General features: G+C 41.2%; 1 protein-coding gene across 1 annotated transcript; it reads left to right on the top strand.

Moving 5' to 3' along the window:
- The first annotated feature begins 447 nt into the window (after positions 1-447).
- LOC126209826 (acanthoscurrin-2-like) lies at positions 448-1,180 on the top strand. The gene is made up of 2 exons (XM_049938958.1): positions 448-451; positions 513-1,180. Exons 1-2 carry the CDS (start codon positions 448-450, stop codon positions 1,178-1,180), a joined length of 672 nt encoding a protein of 223 aa, XP_049794915.1.
- The last annotated feature ends 21,868 nt before the right edge of the window (positions 1,181-23,048 follow it).

The raw sequence follows: 23,048 nt of genomic DNA, 5'->3' as shown, positions 1-23,048 counted from the left end.
TTTCTACACTCTACATCCAATCCCAACGAAACTTTAGCCCTACCTTACCACAAAATCCTGTCAGAGCTCTATCCTTCCTTCAGGATAGAACAGACTACTGCTTCCCCACTCAATGGCAAAGCTTACCTTTTCCCAACTTTTCTCCTTTCCTATAAAACCGTTGCCCCATATTGTCCATTTCACATCCTTTTGTAGCATATTCCCCCAAAATAGTCTTTTCATCTTTTGCTTACTGTGTTCAGCTTAGTGCAGTGAAAACTAGTGGTTCATTTTTTAATTTTGCTGTTAACTATACTATGAGTTCTTATGTTGTAGAAGAATACAATTATTGATTACATCACTTCAGTTTACAAATATCGTTTCAAAAATTGATGAAACTTTTAATCATTTTACTAGTTTAATGCTTGTTGAAACAATGCTTGAAAATATTATAAAGAACCTCAGCTAATGAGTAGAAATATAGCTCTTCTTCTCTTCCTTTCGCCTGAGCAATAATTTGCATATTTTTGCAGGGGTGGTAGTTCAACTGAACGAGAGCTACTGGACTGAAGGTGACTGCGGGGGAGGAGGTCCATGTGGAGATGGAGATATAAGTTTAAATGCAGCTGGAAATGGAGGTGGAGCTGCAGGTGGAGCTGGAGGTGGAGTTGGAGGTGGAGGTGGAGTTGGAGGTGGATTTGGAGCTGGATTTGTAGGTGGAGGTGGATTTGGAGGTGGATTTGTAACTGTAAATGAAGGTGTAGGAGAAGGTGTGGCTGGAGGTGGAGGTGGATGGGGAGGTGGGTGGGGAGGTGGGTGGGGAGATGGTGATCATAGTTTGGTAGGTGGAGGTGGAGGTGGAGGTGGAGGTGGAGGTGGAGGTGGAGGTGGAGGTGGAGTTGGAGGTGGAGTTGAAGGGGGATTTGTAGGTGGAGGGGGGGGTGTAGGTGAAGGTGGAGGTGGATTTGGAGGGATAATTCTAAATGGCAGTGTTAGTATAGTTGGAGGTGGAGGTGGGGGTGGAGTTGGAGGTGGAGTTGGAGGTGGAGGGGGATTTGTAGGTGGAAGTGGGGGTGTAGGTGAAGGTGGAGGTGGATTTGGAGAGATAACTCTAAATGGCAGTGTTAGTATAGGTGTAGGAGAAGGTGTGGCTGGAGGGGGAGGTGGGTGGGGAGGTGGGTGGGTAGGTGGGCATAGTTAGGGAGGTGCAGGGGGAAACTTTAGTGGAGGTGGGGCATGGAGTAAGTGGCCCTCATGTATCTGGAGCAAGGCCTGACAATTCCACAAGAGGTCTACTACAAACACTAGGCAAACTGAATAGTTGCTCAGTGGCCATGTGGGTGGCAAACTTAAACACAAACTTTGAATCTATTAATGACACATCTTCCTTTGAGTTAGGTTCCATTAGGAACTAAATTCAGTGACTGTGTTACTGCAGAGCTTCCAGATTTTTTATGAAGAGGTTAAAATTTCCTGCAGGTGATCTGTATACACTTACTATTATAAAGGACTTGTTATGAGATACTAGTTCTGTTGCACAAGCTTGTAAGTGCTGCTCTGAGTAAAATTTATTAATATCAATATTCTTGAAATCAAAACAGTTTCTGACAATTGTGGCAACCCCTCCTTTCTCCATATTTTCGCTACAGAAGTAAGAAGCTAACTTCAGTTTTGTAACATTTAATGTATCTACACCAGTGATCACATGATGTTCAGAGAGGCAGATCATATCAACTGGTATGCTCAATTCTTCAACACAAATAAGCAACTCCTTTAGCTTACCCCTTAGTCCTCGCATATTCTGAAGCAATAACGATACCTGATTTTGTGCACTTTACAAGGTCTTTGATCTGATGCTGGAGGCCTACTTGTTTCTAGAAATTATGGATTCTTACTGTCAGCTGACTCCACTTGCTTGCGAGTGGAGATGTTCTATGGAGAATGGTTCGTCTGCTACTGCTGAGGAGATGGTAACTTTGACTTGTACCTTGTAATAGAGCACACAGTTAAAGCCAAAGGTGAGTCAAATTTTAAATGCAAAATCACACTGATGACGCTACAAGAAAATAAATTCAAGAGTACCACCCGCAAATGACATGTTACAAGTGTCATGTTAGTGATACTGTACAATACACACTGTGTGAGATGACTTCTCTGTTTAAATTTGGATTACTGTACCCCGATACACATACACTATGTGATCAAAAGTATCTGGACACCTGGCTGAAAATGACTTACAAGTTCGTGGCACCCTCCATCGGTAATGCTGGAATTCAATATGGTGTTGGCTCATCCATAGCCTTGATGACAGCTTCCACTCTCGCAGGCATACGTTCAATCAGGTGCTGGAAGACAGACAATTATATAATCTACGAGGTATATCCAACTATGAGATATTTTCACCAATATCTGAACTATATTATACCACCACAGAATGAAACAGTTTGAGCCCAATGTCCAGCAGTAGTGTCAAAAATAAAAGCTACTGTTCTAAAAATAATGTGACATCAGTGATGTATTCCTGCTGAAAATATAAGTTCTATGACAGAAAGTCCCTGTTATAATCTTGCCACAGCATGGTAACCAGTTTACAATTTTTGTTATCCCTGAGCAGAAGGAGTGCTTACCTCCCTATGAAAGTCAGACTTTGGTTTCCATTACTCCCAAACGACAAGAGTATCTACTTCCTAAGCAAGGTATCAATCTTTAGCTGGTGAGAGGATATTCTCAGTTCTTAACTGCATGATTATATCAAACTTACCTAGGTGACAGGAAGGGCACCTAATGTGCTAGTCAACCAGTAACTGATGGTATAACAGAAAAAAGTAGCTGTTAGATCTTAATAATGATTCAGTGTTTATGTGGCATCAAAATTAACTCTGCTGTTGCAAATAATATGTTCTGGCAAAGCTTTTAGGAGTTTGCAATTAGAAATTGGTAATAAATTCCAGAAAATGCTGCAAGATGTTTGGTAAACACATGGACTTAAATTTAACACTTTATCTTACCTTGATGTTTATAAACAAAACGCTTTTAATTTTAAACCACTTTATTATTGATTAAGGAAGAGCTCAGATTTATTAATGTGTTACCTTTGCATTTCTTTATGAAAGTTAAAACTAATTTGTTTCTGCACAATGTAATGTAAGCTTCATATGAAATGAAATTACAACCTTTACTAGATACCGAATGCGATATTCTGGGAATAAATGTCTAACAAATATTGTATATCTATCCAATAATTAAGTAATATTCGATCTGCATCCTTTTAGATTAGATTAGATTCAGTTTTCGTTTCATAGACCCATGTGATGCTTCTCATGGATGTGGAACATGTGAGAGAGTATAACATAAAAACATAAAAATTTCAATATAATACTTACTACCCTGATAATTTGTAAGGAGATTATCGAAATAAGTGAATACAATGAGCTAAACTGGAACAGCTAATATTTACACAATTAATACACTATCAGAATGAAACACTGTTATGCACTATTAATAAATTTATCATTCACAAAATACCTAATCTTAACTGTTGTGACCAAGTGCAGCCAAAACTGAAATCTAACAGATATTTTACTTAAGCTGGCTTAACAGTCTCTGTTAAGATATTCATCTATGGAGTAGAAGGCGTTGTCTATCAAAAAGTGTAGCTCTGCTGAAACTGTGCCCTATTTGAAACCAAGTTTTTATTGGTTGCTGGCATATTATTTAAAATGTGTATTCCTGAATATTGGACCTCTTTTTGGACCAAGGTAAGTGATTTTAGGTCTTTTTGTAGATTGTTCTTATTCCTAGTATTGATACTATTAATTGAGCTATTGGTTGGAAATAGAGATGTATTACTTGCAACAAATTTCATTATGGAATAAATATACTAATAAGCTGTGGTTAGAATACAAAGTTCCTTGAACAGGTTTCTACATAAATATTATTTAATTTAAACCTGAAATGATTCTTATCACAGACTTTTGCACCCTAAAAACTTTTGCTCAGTTTGATGAGTTGCCACAGAAAATAATCCCATATGACATAATAGAATGAAAGTAAGCGAAGTATGCAAGTTTTTTTTTGTATTTATATCTCCTACATATGACATCATTCTCACTGCAAATACAGACTTGTTTAGATGCTTAAGCAGTTCTGTGGTATGCCCTTCCCAACTGAATTTATTATAGAGTTTAACACTGTCATCCTCTTTGATCTGCATGTCTTCATATGTTATACGCATGCTGGAAGGAAATCCCTACAGGTTCTGAAAGGCATCTTGAATTGAATTGAATTTTATTTGATTCTGTAAGATTACATTGTGTACAGTAAATGTACATGTAATATAGGACATGTCAAAGTATTAAAATTCTTTATCACTTATTTTCCTACACCTTTAGCTTACATTTTTACATCACTGATAATGAGTAACAATATATACAAATTTAATGGCATAAGTATTCTGCAACACTGTAAAACTCTTTTTCAATGAGATAGTCTTTAAGTTTCTTTGCAAAGTCATTGTGAAGTACACCATCTTGCAGGGTTTTGGGCAGACTTCTTAGTAATCTTATACCAGAGTACTAGGGTCCTTTTTCTAGCATTGCCAGTCGGGGGGGGTATGCTCCGTACTTCGTTCTTCTTTCTTGTATTGTGGGTGTGTACACTAGCATTTGTAATCCAGTCCTCACTACCTTTTGTGATGTACATTATTGTTTTGTATATATACAACGATGAAAAAGTTAAGATACCTAAATTCTTGAAACAGTTTCTGCATGTTTCAGAGGTCTTTCTTCTTAAAATGGTCCTAATTGCTTTTTTTTTTGTAATGTGAACACTCGTTTTGTCTCTTGTTTGTTTGTTCGCGGGTCATCTCAAAGTTTAATGACAGTGCATTTGCTTTAAACCACTTATTAAAGTCAGTGAAAATTTGAGTAGCAGCTATTTCTAAATCTGTACTTGACTTGCTACTTATTGCAATGTTTGTAGCATCTGCAAACAAAACAAACTTATAATCTGGCAATGTAACAGATGCGAGATCATTAATGTACACAAGAAAAAGCAATGGACCCAAGGTGGGACCTCGCGGAACACAACATGTAATTAATTCCCAGTCAGATAAAGACTGACTCCTTACTGCACAGGTATTTCGCAGCGACACCCTTTGTTTCCTGTTACATAGATAAGACTCAAACCATTTCGCAGCTTTTCTGGTGACACCATAATATTCTAATTTACTTAAGTGAATGCTATGGTTCACACAGTCAAAGGCCAGTAGCCTTTAATTTACTAACTAATGAATTAAGTACATTCTCACTGTAAGTGTAAATAGCATTCTCTATATCAGAGCCCTTAAGAAATCCAGACTGTGAATTGGACAATATATTATTTGCAGTCAGATGCTTTAGGAGCCACTTGAACACAACCTTTCCCAACATTTTTGAGAAAGCTGGCAAAAGTGAAATTGATCGATCTCTTTATCCCCTTCTTGCAAAGAGGCTTAACTGCAGCATATGTTAGCCAGTCTGGAATTGTTCCACTGATAAGAGATTGATTACACAAATAAATTAAGATTTTGTTACAAAGCAAACAATGTATGTAGAAGATTTTAAATTAATCATGTGCCAAACAGTTCAAAAAATTATATAATCATCAGTAATAAACCTCCACGGAGGATACACATTCAGACTCTTCACTCATGCTAATACTGCAAAACTCCAGAACTGCTAATTATTGACCTCTAACCTCCATCACTGCTGCCGGCTCACTTCCAACTTCCATCACTGCTGGCTGTTCACCTCCAAGAGCTAGTCCGACCAGCCACAGAGTCTCTTACAGAGTGCACACAGCACTGTCAGAGTTATTAATGCAGAGCGCTACACACCACTGCCAACATACAAACACATAAACAGGCTACTTACAAACGACTTACAAGTTCGTGGCGCCCTCCATCCGTAATGCTGGAATTCAGTATGGTGTTGGCTCACTCTTAGCCTTGACGACAGCTTCCACTCTCACAGGCATATATTCAGTCAGGTGCTGGAAGGTTTCTTGGGGAATGGCAGCCCATTCTTCGCGGAGTGCTGCACTGGGGAGAGGTATCGATGTCGGTCGGTGAGGCCTGGCACGAAGTCGGAGATCCAAAACATCCGAAAAGTGTCAGGACTCTGTGCAGGCCACTCCATTACAGGGACGTTATTGTCGAGTAACAACTCCGCCACAGGCTGTGCATTATGAACAGGTGCTCGATCGTGCTGAAAGATGCAATCGCCATCCACGAATTGCTCTTCAACAGTGGAAAGCAAGAAGGTGCTTAAAACATCAATGTAGGCCTGTGCTATGATAGTGCCACGCAAAACAATGGGTGCAAGTCCCCTCCGTTAAAAACACGACCACTCTATAACAGCGCCGCCTCCGAATTTAACTGTTGGTTACTACACACGCTGGCAGATGATGTTCACTGGGCATTCGCCATACCCACACCCTGCCATCGGATCGCCACATTGTGTACCGTGATTCGTCACTCCATACAACGTTTTTCCACTGCTCAGTCGTCCAATGTTTACGCTCCTTACACCAAGCGAGGTGCGGTTTGGTATTTACTGGCGTGATGCATGGCTCGACCATGAAATCCAAGTTTTGTCACATCCCACCTAACTGTCATAGTAATTGCTGGGTATCTTGATGCAGTTTGGAATTCCTGTGTGACGGTCTGGATAGATGGCTGCCTATTGCACATTACGACCCTCTTACACTGTCGGTGGTCTCTGTCAGACAACAGACGAGGTCGGCTTGTGCGCTTACCCATTCACATTGTAAGAGGAATTAGTTGCTAGCGCACTCGAGCAGATGTGATTTCGATGGAATGCTCACACTCTGCCTGCAATATGTAAGCTATAAGAGAATCTCAGACTAGAGAGCAGTGTTGTATGCAGTAGGAACTGTGTAGCAGTTGGAGTAAGTAGTTGCTAGCAGTCGTGTGTATGGAGTAGGCTGGGCCGGTCGTGGGAGCGATGTAGTATAAGGTGAAAGCAGCCTCGCGCATATGTACTATTGTTATAACAAGCTCCATGTAGATGTTCTTAAAAAAATCTCTTAATAATAATCTTTCTTATAAAAATTAACTTTTGACAATCATTCATCTCAATTTAAAGAATTTACTAATTTCTCCAATCCATGGTCATCCCGAATATTGTAATGAAAAATCAGTTGTTTCTTTTTATACATGACAAATCTATCGGCCAGCATTGCACTGGACTGTGCCAGAAAAATTTCTTATAGGAGCAGATATATACATGTTATTCAGCAACCTTATTGAGGTAAGAATTTTCAATTTATTCAGTATGATCTCTCAGGGTCATGACGCAGCATTGCTGACGTCCAAATTTACCAGTTTTAACTCACAGTCAGTTAATTATTGAAAGGTTATCAGTGAGTCACATTTTTTATTGGGAGGTTATTCACGTTATTATTGCGAGGTTACGGAATAATAAACTGTTAGGTAGTTACACTGAATGTGAATTATATAATAATTTTTTTTACTGTTGGGAGGTTACACTTGTCGACAACCGGCCAGGATCGAATTTTTTTGTGAATTTCTGAGAAGTACACTCCTGGAAATGGAAAAAAAGAACACATTGACACCGGTGTGTCAGACCCACCATACTTGCTCCGGACACTGCGAGAGGGCTGTACAAGCAATGATCACACGCACGGCACAGCGGACACACCAGGAACCGCGGTGTTGGCCGTCGAATGGCGCTAGCTGCGCAGCATTTGTGCACCGCCGCCGTCAGTGTCAGCCAGTTTGCCGTGGCATACGGAGCTCCATCGCAGTCTTTAACACTGGTAGCATGCCGCGACAGCGTGGACGTGAACCGTATGTGCAGTTGACGGACTTTGAGCGAGGGCGTATAGTGGGCATGCGGGAGGCCGGGTGGACGTACCGCCGAATTGCTCAACACGTGGGGCGTGAGGTCTCCACAGTACATCGATGTTGTCGCCAGTGGTCGGCGGAAGGTGCACGTGCCCGTCGACCTGGGACCGGACCGCAGCGACGCACGGATGCACGCCAAGACCGTAGGATCCTACGCAGTGCCGTAGGGGACCGCACCGCCACTTCCCAGCAAATTAGGGACACTGTTGCTCCTGGGGTATCGGCGAGGACCATTCGCAACCGTCTCCATGAAGCTGGGCTACGGTCCCGCACACCGTTAGGCCGTCTTCCGCTCACGCCCCAACATCGTGCAGCTCGCCTCCAGTGGTGTCGCGACAGGCGTGAATGGAGGGACGAATGGAGACGTGTCGTCTTCAGCGATGAGAGTCGCTTCTGCCTTGGTGCCAATGATGGTCGTATGCGTGTTTGGCGCCGTGCAGGTGAGCGCCACAATCAGGACTGCATACGACCGAGGCACACAGGGCCAACACCCGGCATCATGGTGTGGGGAGCGATCTCCTACACTGGCCGTACACCACTGGTGATCGTCGAGGGGACACTGAATAGTGCACGGTACATCCAAACCGTCATCGAACCCATCGTTCTACCATTCCTAGACCGGCAAGGGAACTTGCTGTTCCAACAGGATAATGCACGTCCGCATGTATCCCGTGCCACCCAACGTGCTCTAGAAGGTGTAAGTCAACTACCCTGGCCAGCAAGATCTCCGGATCTGCCCCCATTGAGCATGTTTGGGACTGGATGAAGCGTCGTCTCACGCGGTCTGCACGTCCAGCACGAACGCTGGTCCAACTGAGGCGCCAGGTGGAAATGGCATGGCAAGCCGTTCCACAGGACCACATCCAGCATCTCTACGATCGTCTCCATGGGAGAATAGCAGCCTGCATTGCTGCGAAAGGTGGATATACACAGTACTAGTGCCGACATTGTGCATGCTCTGTTGCCTGTGTCTATGTGCCTGCGGTTCTGTCAGTGTGATCATGTGATGTATCTGACCCCAGGAATGTGTCAATAAAGTTTCCCCTTCCTGGGACAATGAATTCACGGTGTTCTTATTTCAATTTCCAGGAGTGTATAAATGTAGTTTGCATCTGGCGCAACGCATTTACTAATTTGTCACTCTTTCTTTCACAGATCATCGGCAATTCATTGCTCTTTGTTGTTATTGTATTTGTTCCATTTTTGCTTTGTCTTTGTTTGATTTTGTGCTTACCTTTGACTTGTGAAAAGGCCGCGAAAAACTGCTAACAGTACATCGCGATGCGCAATGAGTGAAAAAGCCGACTCGAATAATTTGACTGATAATACTAGCGACACTCAGTGTCATAATGATAATCCTCTAATTACAGATAATCAGTGCGTACCGACCACTAGTAATGATTTTAATCCGAATGATGAGCAAACAAATTCAATTATGTCCATAGTAAGTTTAACAACTGATGACACGGCACGTTCCGATTCAATGAACGCAGCCCAGCTTGACACACCTGATTTGCAAAATTTACACAGTGAACAGATAAATGTTTCTAACGTAAATGAACAATGTAGTCAAAATACATCAGATTTATTTGATTCTTATGTAGTGAGACACAGTGCACATCCAATTAGCAAATCTTTTCGTGAGTCAGACAATGACCAGATGGTTACACAAAACGTGACACATGCGGATACACCATCACACAGCACGGAAAATAGAGTTGCTAATTTTGGCATGGATCAAGTTGTGGCATTATTGCTAAAACTTAACGAACAACTTAATGAATCGAATAAACAACTTAATGAAAATCTGAAACAGTCGAATGATGAACAAGACAACAATTACAAACAACTTAATGAAAATCTCAAACAGTTGAATGAAAAACACGACAACCTTAATGACTCGAACAAACAACTTAATGAAAGTTTCAAACAGTCGAATGAAAAACACGACAGGTCGATCAAACAAATTAATGAGGACTTTAAACAGGTTAATGAACAGATTACAGCCGTTGCCGTGCAATGTCATGACACTAAAGAACAATTACGTGAGGAAATTAAGGCTTGTGCTAGGAACAGTAGTGAAGAAATTAGATCTGTTGCACAACAAGTAAGTAATATACATGCAGTCACAACGAAATTACTTAAGAGATGAAATTAGTGCAGTGGCTAAACAATGTTCAGAAAACGCAACACAGTTACGCGACGAGTTTAATATGTCAGCAGAACTTTCACGCACACTGGATGCGAAAGTCGCGAGAAATTGGAACAACAGAACAGCCAAACTGACGAACGTTTTAATCACCACTTACAAAACAGTGAGGCGCGTTACCGTAAATTCATACAGGAACAGAACAAAGTAAAGAAACAAGTCATGGAAACAATTGCTGCACAGAGACAGGAAGATAAGCGTAATTTGATTACAAAAGCAAAAACATACGTAAACAACAACATTGCTACAGTATCAGACGAAATCAATACTATCAAACAGTTGAACACCGAATTGCATGATGAAATCTCCGACCTTAAAACAAAAATAGACTCACACACACACACACACACACACACACAGTAGACTTTCAGACAGTGGCCAACAGACTTCAACAATTAGAATTAATACAGGATCCTGATGCCATTAAAGCAGACGTTAAGAAATTGAACAAAACCACACGTAAAATCCAAAAACAAATTAATGTCTGTCACACTAAAAATGACGATCAGGTAAAAGCACTGACTGAAAAAAAATCGATGAATTGCCCAGTCTTATTGATGTTATCGAAAATAACAATGACACCAAATCAGACAATACGCCACCAGTTTCGTTTAATCAAACACCCGAATTCCAAAACAAACAGCAGACAATCAGCGAGATAGGTTCGTCCAATAATACATTACGTAGAAAATTGTCATCTTTACAGCAAGAAGTGACAGAAATGAAAAATGTTTCAGCCTGTAACACGTCACAGCATATGCCACATCTTGAACATTTGTCACACTCACACAGCCAGTATAACTTAGGTAATTTACAGAGAGTAATTGATTTAGATTCCGAACAATCACAGACAAACAGATTCTCATGTAATCCTGAACCTGCTCAGACATATAGAGACGATAATTTCTATCCGTGAGAAAATTTAAGGTATTTAAGAATGACAGAACACAGATTCACCCTTTGGATTGGATACAACGATATACTTTTGCATTTTCACCGGCATTGCTTGTAATGCAGAAACTAAAATTTATCTGCAGCGCGTAAGTGACCTCAGGGGATTCATTACACTTCGATGAATATGTGCCGTAGCGTGCACAGGGCCCCGAGCCGTAGTAGTGCTATTTCCTCTTTAGTTTTCTGCACTGCTGCCTTCTCTTTTACTATCCTATACATCTATCAAAACAGCTCTCCAACTATCGATCTATCTAGGATTAGGAATGAGTAAAGAAAACCTGATACGACAAGTTTTACCGAAAGTGACAGTTTTCATTAGACACTCCCGAAATGACAAGAAATACCAGCCTAATTTTGATAAGAGACAAAATTTTAATCATCAGTATCGTCAAAATTATCAGCAATCGCAAACACATTTTGGTAACAATAGACGTTTTTCTCACAACAACAACAAAACCAGCCGGTTAGCATACCTAACCAATAATGTAATGTGCAAAGCCAACCAAGCTTTAATGTTTCGCCGCCTACACGTATAGCGTCGGCCTCACCAAATAGTAACGCACAGCAACAAGGAAATCACTACGTACAGAAAACACATCATTTCAATTCCTATCGCAATGCGCCATATAGCAATTATTATTATGACAGACGTAAAAGTAATGAGCACAGTTTTCAGCGTAACAGTCGGTCTTACCAGCAGCAGAATCATCCGCAACAACAGATTATCATGAATGAACCAGACAGTCGGTATCATTCCGAACCTAATACGTCAGGAAGAAATAACAGAACAGTACAAATAGTCGAAATGCCACAACATCCTCCCATAAATAACAGCACGTCAGAAAGAATTTGACTAGATATAGTACAGGTTGCATCTTCCAGCAACGTAAGCAATACTTTTGACACACAGAATCTTGTTCACGAAAATGTTATTACTTTTGACGACATCCGAAACACACTTTTACATGAAAAACCAGTAGTCTGAAATGATTAATCTGAAATGTGCCTTGTTGATGCACCACTTTTATCACACCCAGATCCTACCGGAAATTTTTCCATTGCCACCGACAGTTCTAACACTGCATTAAGCTTACACATTTTTCAGGAAATTGAAGAAGACGGTACTACAGTAATTAAAAACATCACATTTGCAAGTCGCATTCTGTCACCTGCTGAACGCAATTATTCTGTTACAGAACTCGAAACATTATGTGTCGCATGGGCATTTACCAGATTTAGGCATTTTCTTTATGGAAAACATACTACTGTTTACACAGATCATAGAGCTATTCAGTTTTTACTCTCCGGTAGATTTACACATGACAGATTAAGCAGATGGAAACTTTATTTACAGGAATTTAATTTTACAGTTGTACATTCCCGGTACACAAAATGTTGTAGCAGACGCACTATCCCGTTCTCTCAGCAACAATCAGCAAGACATCGTAACCAACTTCTGCAAAGCAAATTTTAGCGTCATATACAGGGTGTTACAAAAAGGTACGGTCAAACTTCCAGGAAACATTCCTCACACACAAAGAAAGAAAATATGTTATGTGGACATGTGTCCGGAAACGCTTACTTTCCATGTTAGAGCTCATTTTATTACTTCTCTTCAAATCACATTAATCATGGAATGGAAACACACAGCAACAGAACGTACCAGCGTGACTTCAAACACTTTGTTACAGGAAATGTTCAAAATGTCCTCCGTTAGCGAGGATACATGCATCTACCCTCCGTCGCATGGAATCCCTGGTGCGCTGATGCAGCCCTGGAGAATGGCGTATTGTATCACAGCCGTCCACAATACGAGCACGAAGAGTCTCTACATTTGGTACCGGGGTTGCGTAGACAAGAGCTTTCAAATGCCCCCATAAATGAAAGTCAAGAGGGTTGAGGTCAGGAGAGCGTGGAGGCCATGGAATTGGTCCGCCTCTACCAATCCATCGGTCACCGAATCTGTTGTTGAGAAGTGTACGAACACTTCGACTGAAATGTGCAGGAGCTCCATCGTGCATGAACCACATGTTGTGTCGTACTTGTAAAGGCACATGTTCTAGCAGCACAGGTAGAGTATCCCGTATGAAATCATGATAACGTGCGCCATTGAGCGTAGGTGGAAGAACATGGGGCCCAATCGAGACATCACCAACAATGCCTGCCCAAACGTTCACAGAAAATCTGTGTTGATGACGTGATTGCACAACTGCGTGCGGATTCTCGTCAGCCCACACATGTCGATTGTGAAAATTTACAATTTGATCACTTTGGAATGAAGCCTCATCCGTAAAGAGAACATTTGCACTGAAATGAGGATTGTCACATTGTTGAATGAACCATTCGCAGAAGTGTACCCGTGGAGGCCAATCAGCTGCTGATAGTGCCTGCACACGCTGTACATGGTACGGAAACAACTGGTTCTCCCGTAGCATTCTCCATACAGTGACGTGGTCGACGTTACCTTATTCAGCAGCAACTTCTCTGACGCTGCCATTAGGGTTATCGTCAACTGCACGAAGAATTGCCTTGTCCGTTGCAGGTGTCCTCGTTGTTCTAGGTCTTCCCCAGTCGCGAGTCATAGGCTGGAATGTTCCGTACTCCCTAAGACGCCGATCAATTGCTTCAAACATCTTCCTGTCGGGACACCTTCGTTCTGGAAATCTGTCTCGATAGAAACTACCGCACCACGGCTATTGCCCTGTGCTAATCCGTACATCAAATGGGCATCTGCCAACTCCGCATTTGTAAACATTGCACTGACTGCAAAACCACGTTCGTGATGAACACTAACCTGTTGATGCTACGTACTGATGTGCTTGATGCTAATACTGTAGAGCAATGAGTCGCATGTCAACACAAGCACCAAAGTCAACATTACCTTCCTTCAATTGGGCCAACTGGCGGTGAATCGAGGAAGTACAGTACATACTGACGAAACTAAAATGAGCTCTAACATGGAAATTAAGCGTTTCCGGACACATGTCCACATAACATCTTTTCTTTATTTGTGTGTGAGGAATGTTTCCTGAAAGTTTGGCGGTACCTTTTTGTAACACCCTGTATATTCAACAAGTTCCATTTGAAAATTTCATTCCGTCGTCATTACGAGACATAGCACAAGAGCAGAGCAAAGACAACGTATGGAAAGACATTAAACACCTTTGGCAAGATAGGAAAAATGTTACCATTAGAAACCATTATACTGTACGCAAGAACATTCTGTTTCGCCACTCTCACCCTGGCAGAAACAACTGGTTATTATGCATTCCTGACGAACTTGTTAACAAATTAATTTGGTATAATCATTCAAGTTACGCACATTATGGGGCCAGAAAATGTTTTCTTGTACTGAGACAGAACTGTTATTTTGCCAACATGGAGAAACGTATTCGATGAGTTTTAGCGTCATGTAAAATCTGCCAGAAAGCTAAATCAGACACAACTTCACATATTCCTCCATTGCATCCGATTGTACCATTAAATTGGGACATATGGCCGCTGTAGACATTTTGGGTCTGATTCTCAGATCTAATAGAGGATTTTGTTACATCGTTGTCGCTGTTAAACTCACTTCGAAATTTGTTACCTTCACTCCGTTACGCAAAGCTGCTGCTAAATCTATTTCGAATGCACTTGTAAAACATTTTTAATTTCATGTAGGACATGTATTGAAAGTAATTTCCGACAATGGACCACAATATTGATCTGCGATATGGACACGTATGTTACGAGCTAGAAACATTTCTGCGATCTATATATCCAGGTATCACGCTTCTTCGAACCCTTCTAAACGACTGATGAAAGAAATAGGTAAACTATGTAGAATATACTGCCATAAAAAACATATTGATTGGGACACACACATACTCTCGTTCCAGGATATAATCTACTCCATACCAATTGAACTACTATGTTATCTCCGACAGTTATATTGAAAAATGTTGAACCACCCAACAAAATTAAAGAATTAGTATCTTTTCCTACATCTCGTCGACTACGACACCATGAAATAGTTGACATTGCGCTCAACAACATCCAACGTGCCGCAGGGCGCCGGAGAAGACAGCAAAAACAGGTTTGTACACGCCGTGACTTTCACATTGGACAGAAGATATTAGTATGCTCACATTATTTATCCAACAGAGGAAAAAGTAGATGTAGTAAATGTGAGCTTCTATACGCAGGTCCATATAGAATTCGCAGCATTTCTCATCCCAATGTAGTACATGTCGAAACTCTGAGAACCAGAAAAACCAAGGGCAATCACCATTTTTTCAATATTAAACCCTTTACTGAATGAACATACAGGGCTATTACAAATGATTGAAGCGATTTCATAAATTCACTGTAGCTCCATTCATTGACATATGGTCACGACACACTACAGATACGTAGAAAAACTCATAAAGTTTTGTTCGGCTGAAGCCGCGCTTCAGGTTTCTGCCGCCAGAGCGCTCGAGAGCGCAGTGAGACAAAATTGCGACAGGAGCCGAGAAAGCGTATGTCGTGCTTGAAATGCACTCACATCAGTCAGTCATAACAGTGCAACGACACTTCAGGACGAAGTTCAACAAAGATCCACCAACTGCTAACTCCATTCGGCGATGGTATGCGCAGTTTAAATCTTCTGGATGCCTCTGTAAGGGGAAATCAACGGGTCGGCCTGCAGTGCGCGAGGAAACGGTTGAACGCGTGCGGGGAAGTTTCACGCGTGTATCTGGACATGCTGGAAAATTGGCTCATGCCACAACTGAAGACCGACAGCGCCGACTTCATCTTTCAACAGGATGGTGCTCCACCGCACTTCCATCATGATGTTCGGCATTTCTTAAACAGGAGATTGGAAAACCGATGGATCGGTCGTGGTGGAGATCATGATCAGCAATTCATGTCATGGCCTCCACGTTCTCCCGACTTAACCCCATGCGATTTCTTTCTGTGGGGTTATGTGAAAGTTTCAGTGTTTAAACCTCCTCTATCAAGAAACGTGCCAGAACTGCGAGCTCGCATCAACGATGCTTTCGAACTCATTGATGGGGACATGCTGCGCCGAGTGTGGGAGGAACTTGATTATCTGCTTGATGTCTGCCGAATCACTAAAGTGGCACATATCGAACATCTGTGAATGCCTAAAAAAACTTTTTGAGATTTTGTATGTGTGTGCAAAGCATTGTGAAAATATCTCAAATAATAAAGTTATTGTAGAGCTGCGAAATCGCTTCAATCATTTGTAATAACCCTGTACTTCATGATTTATCACAATGTAATGCCATTTCCAGTTATTTATATGACCACTTACTGATGATGATTATATTTTTTCTTGGCAAGTGCCCGGCAAGGTAAGGCTAGCAGGTCGCTTTTCTTGTCATTATATATCAGACCGTGCACATTTTTCATTTTTATGAATATATGATTGTTTTCCTACCGAAAGTAGAATTTTTGTCTGTATGCACTATGAAATCTTGAAGATATAACAAACACCAGTTGACTTTGACATTTTGCCTTATGATATCTCAATATTCGACTATTCTAGATTTTTTTGCTACTACGTTATGATATTGTGTGTACATTTTTGCACTTGAAAACTGTCTATGTTTTTGACCTTATAAGTTTTCTGTCATGCTATGCTGTACGATTAGTTATATCACTAGAAACAAGTTTTCATTTAATGGGTATGTGATTTAAATGCAAGATATTAATCCATATTCATCATTTTCAGAAAGCAATACCATGTAAAGGAAATAAATTATACAACCACATTGTTTTTCTATGAAACGGAAAGTTTATCACCAGAAAGACAGAAAGAAGATGCAATACTTTGTCATGAAGAGTAAATGGATCAGAATTAACAAGAATATACTATACACACTGTATAATAGCAGTCTTGACTAATTATTTTTCTTTCAGAATACGAGTCGATTATTGCAGGCTGTCAGACAGAACTACACATGTAAATTTCAGTGATGAAATATGCTAGAAGTAAGAAACTCTATAATATATGAAGTTTTGAATGGTAATGAATATTTGTATGAGGAAAATGATAATATGAATATGAATAATGAATAATGAAGTATCTATTTTTTGCAGATGATAATAAATGGTGATGAATAGTTATATGAATAATATGGTAATATGAATAATGAAGTTTTTCTTTGTAGATGATGATAATGATGTAGTTATGGTAATATGAAAAATGAAGTTTTTCTTTGCAGATGATGATAATGATGAAGTTTATATATTTTCTATTAGTTAAGAAATTCTATGTAGTTATTTAAGGGATCTGACTTTCCACACTCCGATCCGTAGAACGCCAGTTTTCTTTCTCCTGATAAGTTCGGTGGTAGGAGGAACAAGACTTTTGGTCGGGTGAATACAGGGTTATAAATACAAAATGAAATAGGGGAAATGCAGGAGTAGGTTTAATAATGAATAAAAAAATAGGAGTTTGGGTAAGCTACAACAAACAACATAGTAAACGCATTATTGTGGACAAGATAGACATGAAGACCACGTCTACAACAGTAGTACAAGTCTATATGCCAACTAGCTCTGCAGATGACGAAGAAATTGAAGAAATGTATGATGAGATAAAAGAAATAATTCAGATAGTGAAGGGAGACGAAAATTTAATAGTCATGGGTGACTGGAATTCGGTAGTAGGAAAAGGAAGAGAAAGAAACGTAGTAGGTGAATATGGATTGGGGGTAAGAAATGAAAGAGGAAGCCGCCTGGTAGAATTTTGCACTGAGCACAACGTAATCATAGTTAACACTTGGTTCAAGAATCATAAAAGAAGATTGTATACATGGAAGAAGCCTGGAGATACTGACAGGTTTCAGATAGATTATATAATGGTAAGACAGAGATTTAGGAACCAGGTTTTAAATTGTAGGACATTTCCAGGGGCAGATGTGGACTCTGACCACAATCTACTGGTTATGAACTGTAAATTAAAACTGAAGAAACTCCAAAGAGGTGGGAATTTAAGGAGATGGGACCTCCATAAACTGACTAAACCAGAGGTTGTACAGAGTTTCAGGGAGAGCATAAGGGAACAATTGACAAGAATGAGGGAAAGAAATACAGTAGAAGAAGAATGGGTACCTTTGAGGGCCGAATTAGTCAAGGCAGCAGAGGATCAAGTAGGTAAAAAGACGAGGGCTAGTAGAAATCCTTGGGTGACAGAAGAAATACTGAATTTAATTGATGAAAGGAGAAAATAAAAAAATGCAGTAAATGAAGCAGGCAAAAAGGAATACAAACGTCTCAAAAATGAAATCGACAGGAAGTGCAAAATGGCTAAGCAGGGATGGCTAGAGAACAAATGTAAGGCTGTAGAGGCTTATCTCACTAGGGGTAAGATAGATACTGCCTACAGGAAAATTAAACAGACCTTTGGAGAAAAGAGAACCACTTGTATGAATATCAAGAGCTCAGATGGAAACCCAGTTCTAAGCAAAGAAGGGAAAGCAGAAAGGTGGAAGGAGTATATAGAAGGTCTATACAAGGGCGACATACTTGAGGGCAATGTTATAGAAAGGGAAGAGGATGTAGATGAAGATGAAATGGGAGATATGATACTGCGTGAAGAGTTTGATAGAGCACTGAAAGACCTGAGTCGAAGCAAGGCCCCGGGAGTAGACAACATTCCATTAGAACCATTGAGAGCCTTGGGAGAGCCAGTCATGACAAAACTCTTACCATCTGGTGAGCAAAATGTACGAGACAGGTGAAATACCCTCAGACTTCAAGAAGAATATAATAATTCCAATTCCAAAGAAAGCAGGCGTTGACAGATGTGAAAATTACCGAACTATCAGCTTAATAAGTCACGGCTGCAAAATACTAACGCGAATTCTTTACAGACGAATGGAATAACTGATAGAAGCTGACCTCGGGGAAGATCAGTTTGGATTCCATAGAAATATGGGAACACGTCAGCAATACTGACCCTACGACTTATCTTAGAAGCTAGATTAAGGAAAGGCAAACCTACATTTCTAGCATTTGTAGACTTAGAGAAAGCTTTTGACAATGTTGACTGGAATACTCTCTTTCAAATTCTGAGGGTGGCAGGGGTAAAATACAGGGAGCGAAAGGCTATTTACAATTTGTACAGAAACCAGATGGCAGTTATAAGAGTCAAGGGGCATGAAAGGGAAGCAGTGGTTTGGAAGGGAGTGAGACAGGGTTGTAGCCTCTCCCCGATGTTATTCAATCTGTATATTGAGCTAGCAGTAAAGGAAACAAAAGAAAAATTCGGAGTAAGTATTAAAATCCATGGAGAAGAAATAAAAACTTTAAGGTTCGCCGATGTCATTGTAATTCTGTCAGAGACAGAAAAGGACTTGGAAGAGCAGTTGAACGGTATGGACAGTGTCTTGAAGGAAGGATATAAGATGAACATCAACAAAAGCAAAACGAGAATAATGGAATGTAGTCGAATTAAGTCGGGTGATGCTGAGGGAATTACACTCCTGGAAGTTGAAATAAGAACACCGTGGATTCATTGTCCCAGGAAGGGGAAACTTTATTGACACGTTCCTGGGGTCAGATACATCACATGATCACACTGACAGAACCACAGGCACATAGACACAGGCAACAGAGCATGCACAATGTCGGCACTAGTACAGTGTATATCCACCTTTCGCAGCAATGCAGGCTGCTATTCTCCCATGGAGACGATCGTAGAGATGCTGGATGTAGTCCTGTGGAACGGCTTGCCATGCCATTTCCACCTGGCGCCTCAGTTGGACCAGCGTTCGTGCTGGACGTGCAGACCGCGTGAGACGACGCTTCATCCAGTCCCAAACATGCTCAATGGGGGCAGATCCGGAGATCTTGCTGGCCAGGGTAGTTGACTTACACCTTCTAGAGCAAGTTGGGTGGCACGGGATACATGCGGACGTGCATTGTTCTGTTGGAACAGCAAGTTCCCTTGCCGGTCTAGGAATGGTAGAACGATGGGTTCGATGGCGGTTTGGATGTACCGTGCACTATTCAGTGTCCCCTCGACGATCACCAGTGGTGTACGGCCAGTGTAGGAGATCGCTCCCCACACCATGATGCCGGGTGTTGGCCCTGTGTGCCTCGGTCGTATGCAGTCCTGATTGTGGCGCTCACCTGCACGGCGCCAAACACGCATACGACCATCATTGGCACCAAGGCAGAAGCGACTCTCATCGCTGAAGACGACACGTCTCCATTCGTCCCTCCATTCACGCCTGTCGCGACACCACTGGAGGCGGGCTGCACGATGTTGGGGCGTGAGCGGAAGACGGCCTAACGGTGTGCGGGACCGTAGCCCAGCTTCATGGAGACGGTTGCGAATGGTCCTCGCCGATACCCCAGGAGCAACAGTGTCCCTAATTTGCTGGGAAGTGGCGGTGCGGTCCCCTACGGCACTGCGTAGGATCCTACGGTCTTAGCGTGCATCCGTGCGTCGCTGCGGTCCGGTCCCAGGTCGACGGGCACGTGCACCTTCCGCCGACCACTGGCGACAACATCGATGTACTGTGGAGACCTCACGCCCCACGTGTTGAGCAATTCGGCGGTACGTCCACCCGGCCTCCCGCATGCCCACTATACGCCCTCGCTCAAAGTCCGTCAACTGCACATACGGTTCACGTCCACGCTGTCGCGGCATGCTACCAGTGTTAAAGACTGCGATGGAGCTCCGTATGCCACGGCAAACTGGCTGACACTGACGGCGGCGGTGCACAAATGCTGCGCAGCTAGCGCCATTCGACGGCCAACACCGCGGTTCCTGGTGTGTCTGCTGTGCCGTGCGTGTGATCATTGCTTGTACTGCCCTCTCGCAGTGTCCGGAGCAAGTATGGTGGGTCTGACACACCGGTGTCAATGTGTTCTTTTTTCCATTTCCAGGAGTGTAGATTAGGAAATGAGACACTTAAAGTAGTAAAGGAGTTTTGCTATGTGGGGAGCAAAATAACTGATGATGGTCGAAGTAGAGAGGATATAAAATGTAGACTGGAAATGGCAAGGAAAGCCTTTATTAAGACGAGAAATTTCTTAACATCGATTATAGATTTAAGTGTCAGGAAGTCGTTTCTGAAAGTATTTGTATGGAGTGTAGCCATGTATGGAAGTGAAACATGGTCGATTAACAGTTTGGACAAGAAGAGAATAGAAGCTTTCGAAATGTGGTGCTACAGAAGAACGCTGAAGATTAGATGGGTAGATCACATAACTAATGAGGAGGTATTGAATAGGATTGGGGAGGAGTTTGTGGCACAGCTCGACTAGAAGAAGGGATCGGTTGGTGGGACACGTTCTGAGGCATAGAGGGATCACCAATTTAGTATTGGAGGGCAGCACGGAGGGTAAAAATCGTAGAGGGAGACCAAAAGATCAATACACTGATTCAGAAGGATGTAGGCTGCAGTATGTACTGGGAGATGAAGCTGCTTGCACAGGATAGAGTAGCACGGAGAGCTGCATCAAACCAGTCTCAGGACTGAAGACCACAACAACAACAACATGTAGTTATTTAAGTATTTGTTGCAGTTCATTTTGACAGTATGTCTTATGTCATATAGTATAATGACTGAATGTTTTGGGGAAGACAGCTAGAGTATATACATAATTCGAAGTTTACTACTTTTCAGCATAATATACATTTGTTCTTTCAGCTCAGTAATCCACTTTCTATTTTTTCCAAGAGAAGCTTTTCATGATATTAATATACTATATGCACTTAGTTATGGAACCTGTTCTAATACTTGCATTTTTTACCCAGTTGTGTGTATCGTTCATGAATGTGACTACATATACTCTACTTGTTTCATAACATTGCTACAGCTGACTCATGACGAATGACATTATTAATCCTTATTTCCAGCAATAAGTCAAAAGCGAATATTTTCATGCCCCAGCAATTGACTATCGATCCCAACGCAATGCATTGCTAGCACAAAAAAATTATTACCAGTCCCTACTATTACCAGTATACAACTAAATAATGCTACCAGTTTAAGATATATTTCTAGTCCTAAATATAATGCATATTTTTCTGAAGTATTGATTCCATGATGTCTATTATTATTGGACTAAACACCTTGAATACTAGTTCCAGTGTCTTACATTTTAAATATTTCTTATGTCACTTGCATGATCTCATATATAAACACTACCATTTTTTTTTGTTCTAATAAAACCGCATGTCATTCCAAGCATGTGCGTGAATTTGTACCTCTCTATCTACATTATTCCGTGATTTATTCAGTTTTCAAATTTATACCGACTTTTTGTCACCCGGTTTATTTTTTTGACAACTGCTTCTACTCCATATAATGGTTTTAAATGTGTGTAATACGCGTATGTGGGTGTAGTTCACTGCACTTCAACGTAAATCAATATGTATAAACATAGACTAGTGCAAAAGACTATCGTAAAAACTGTTAGAATGTTAACGTATTTTTCGGTGGCAACAGGTATTATGAGTTTAAGCTAATTCGCTCGACATTATAGTGGAAGCACGGATTTATGATCCACTGAACAAGCAAATAATTAACCATCTTCTGTGAATAACTCGATGGAATGCTGACGGGTAATGTGGAGTAACACCGACAAAAAGAAAAAAGATGTTCAAATATGTGTGAAATCTTATGGGACTTAACTGCTAAGGTCATCAGTCCCTAAGCTTACCCACTACTTGACCTAAATTATCCTAAGAACAAACACACACACACCCCAGTGTGCGATTTGCAGGGGGGAATGGGGGGATTTCCGCCCCCCCTCCCCCCCTCTGCATCAGACCATCCCCTCCTCTGGTTTTAGTTTACTTCCCACCCACTGGAGTAAAACTTTACATATAATTTAAATTTGTGGAGCCGAACACTGAAAGTTTTTAATAAGTCTTACTATTAATATTATTAATATGTTTCAGTTTTCTATCATCAGAATAAGTACAGCTTTTCACAAGTGTGCCTCTACTTTTTGAATTCCTCTCGT

This window comes from Schistocerca nitens, chromosome 10, assembly GCF_023898315.1.
Source record: "Schistocerca nitens isolate TAMUIC-IGC-003100 chromosome 10, iqSchNite1.1, whole genome shotgun sequence".
Lineage (NCBI taxonomy): Eukaryota > Metazoa > Arthropoda > Insecta > Orthoptera > Acrididae > Schistocerca > Schistocerca nitens.
This window is presented reverse-complemented; position numbering and strand designations above follow the sequence as displayed.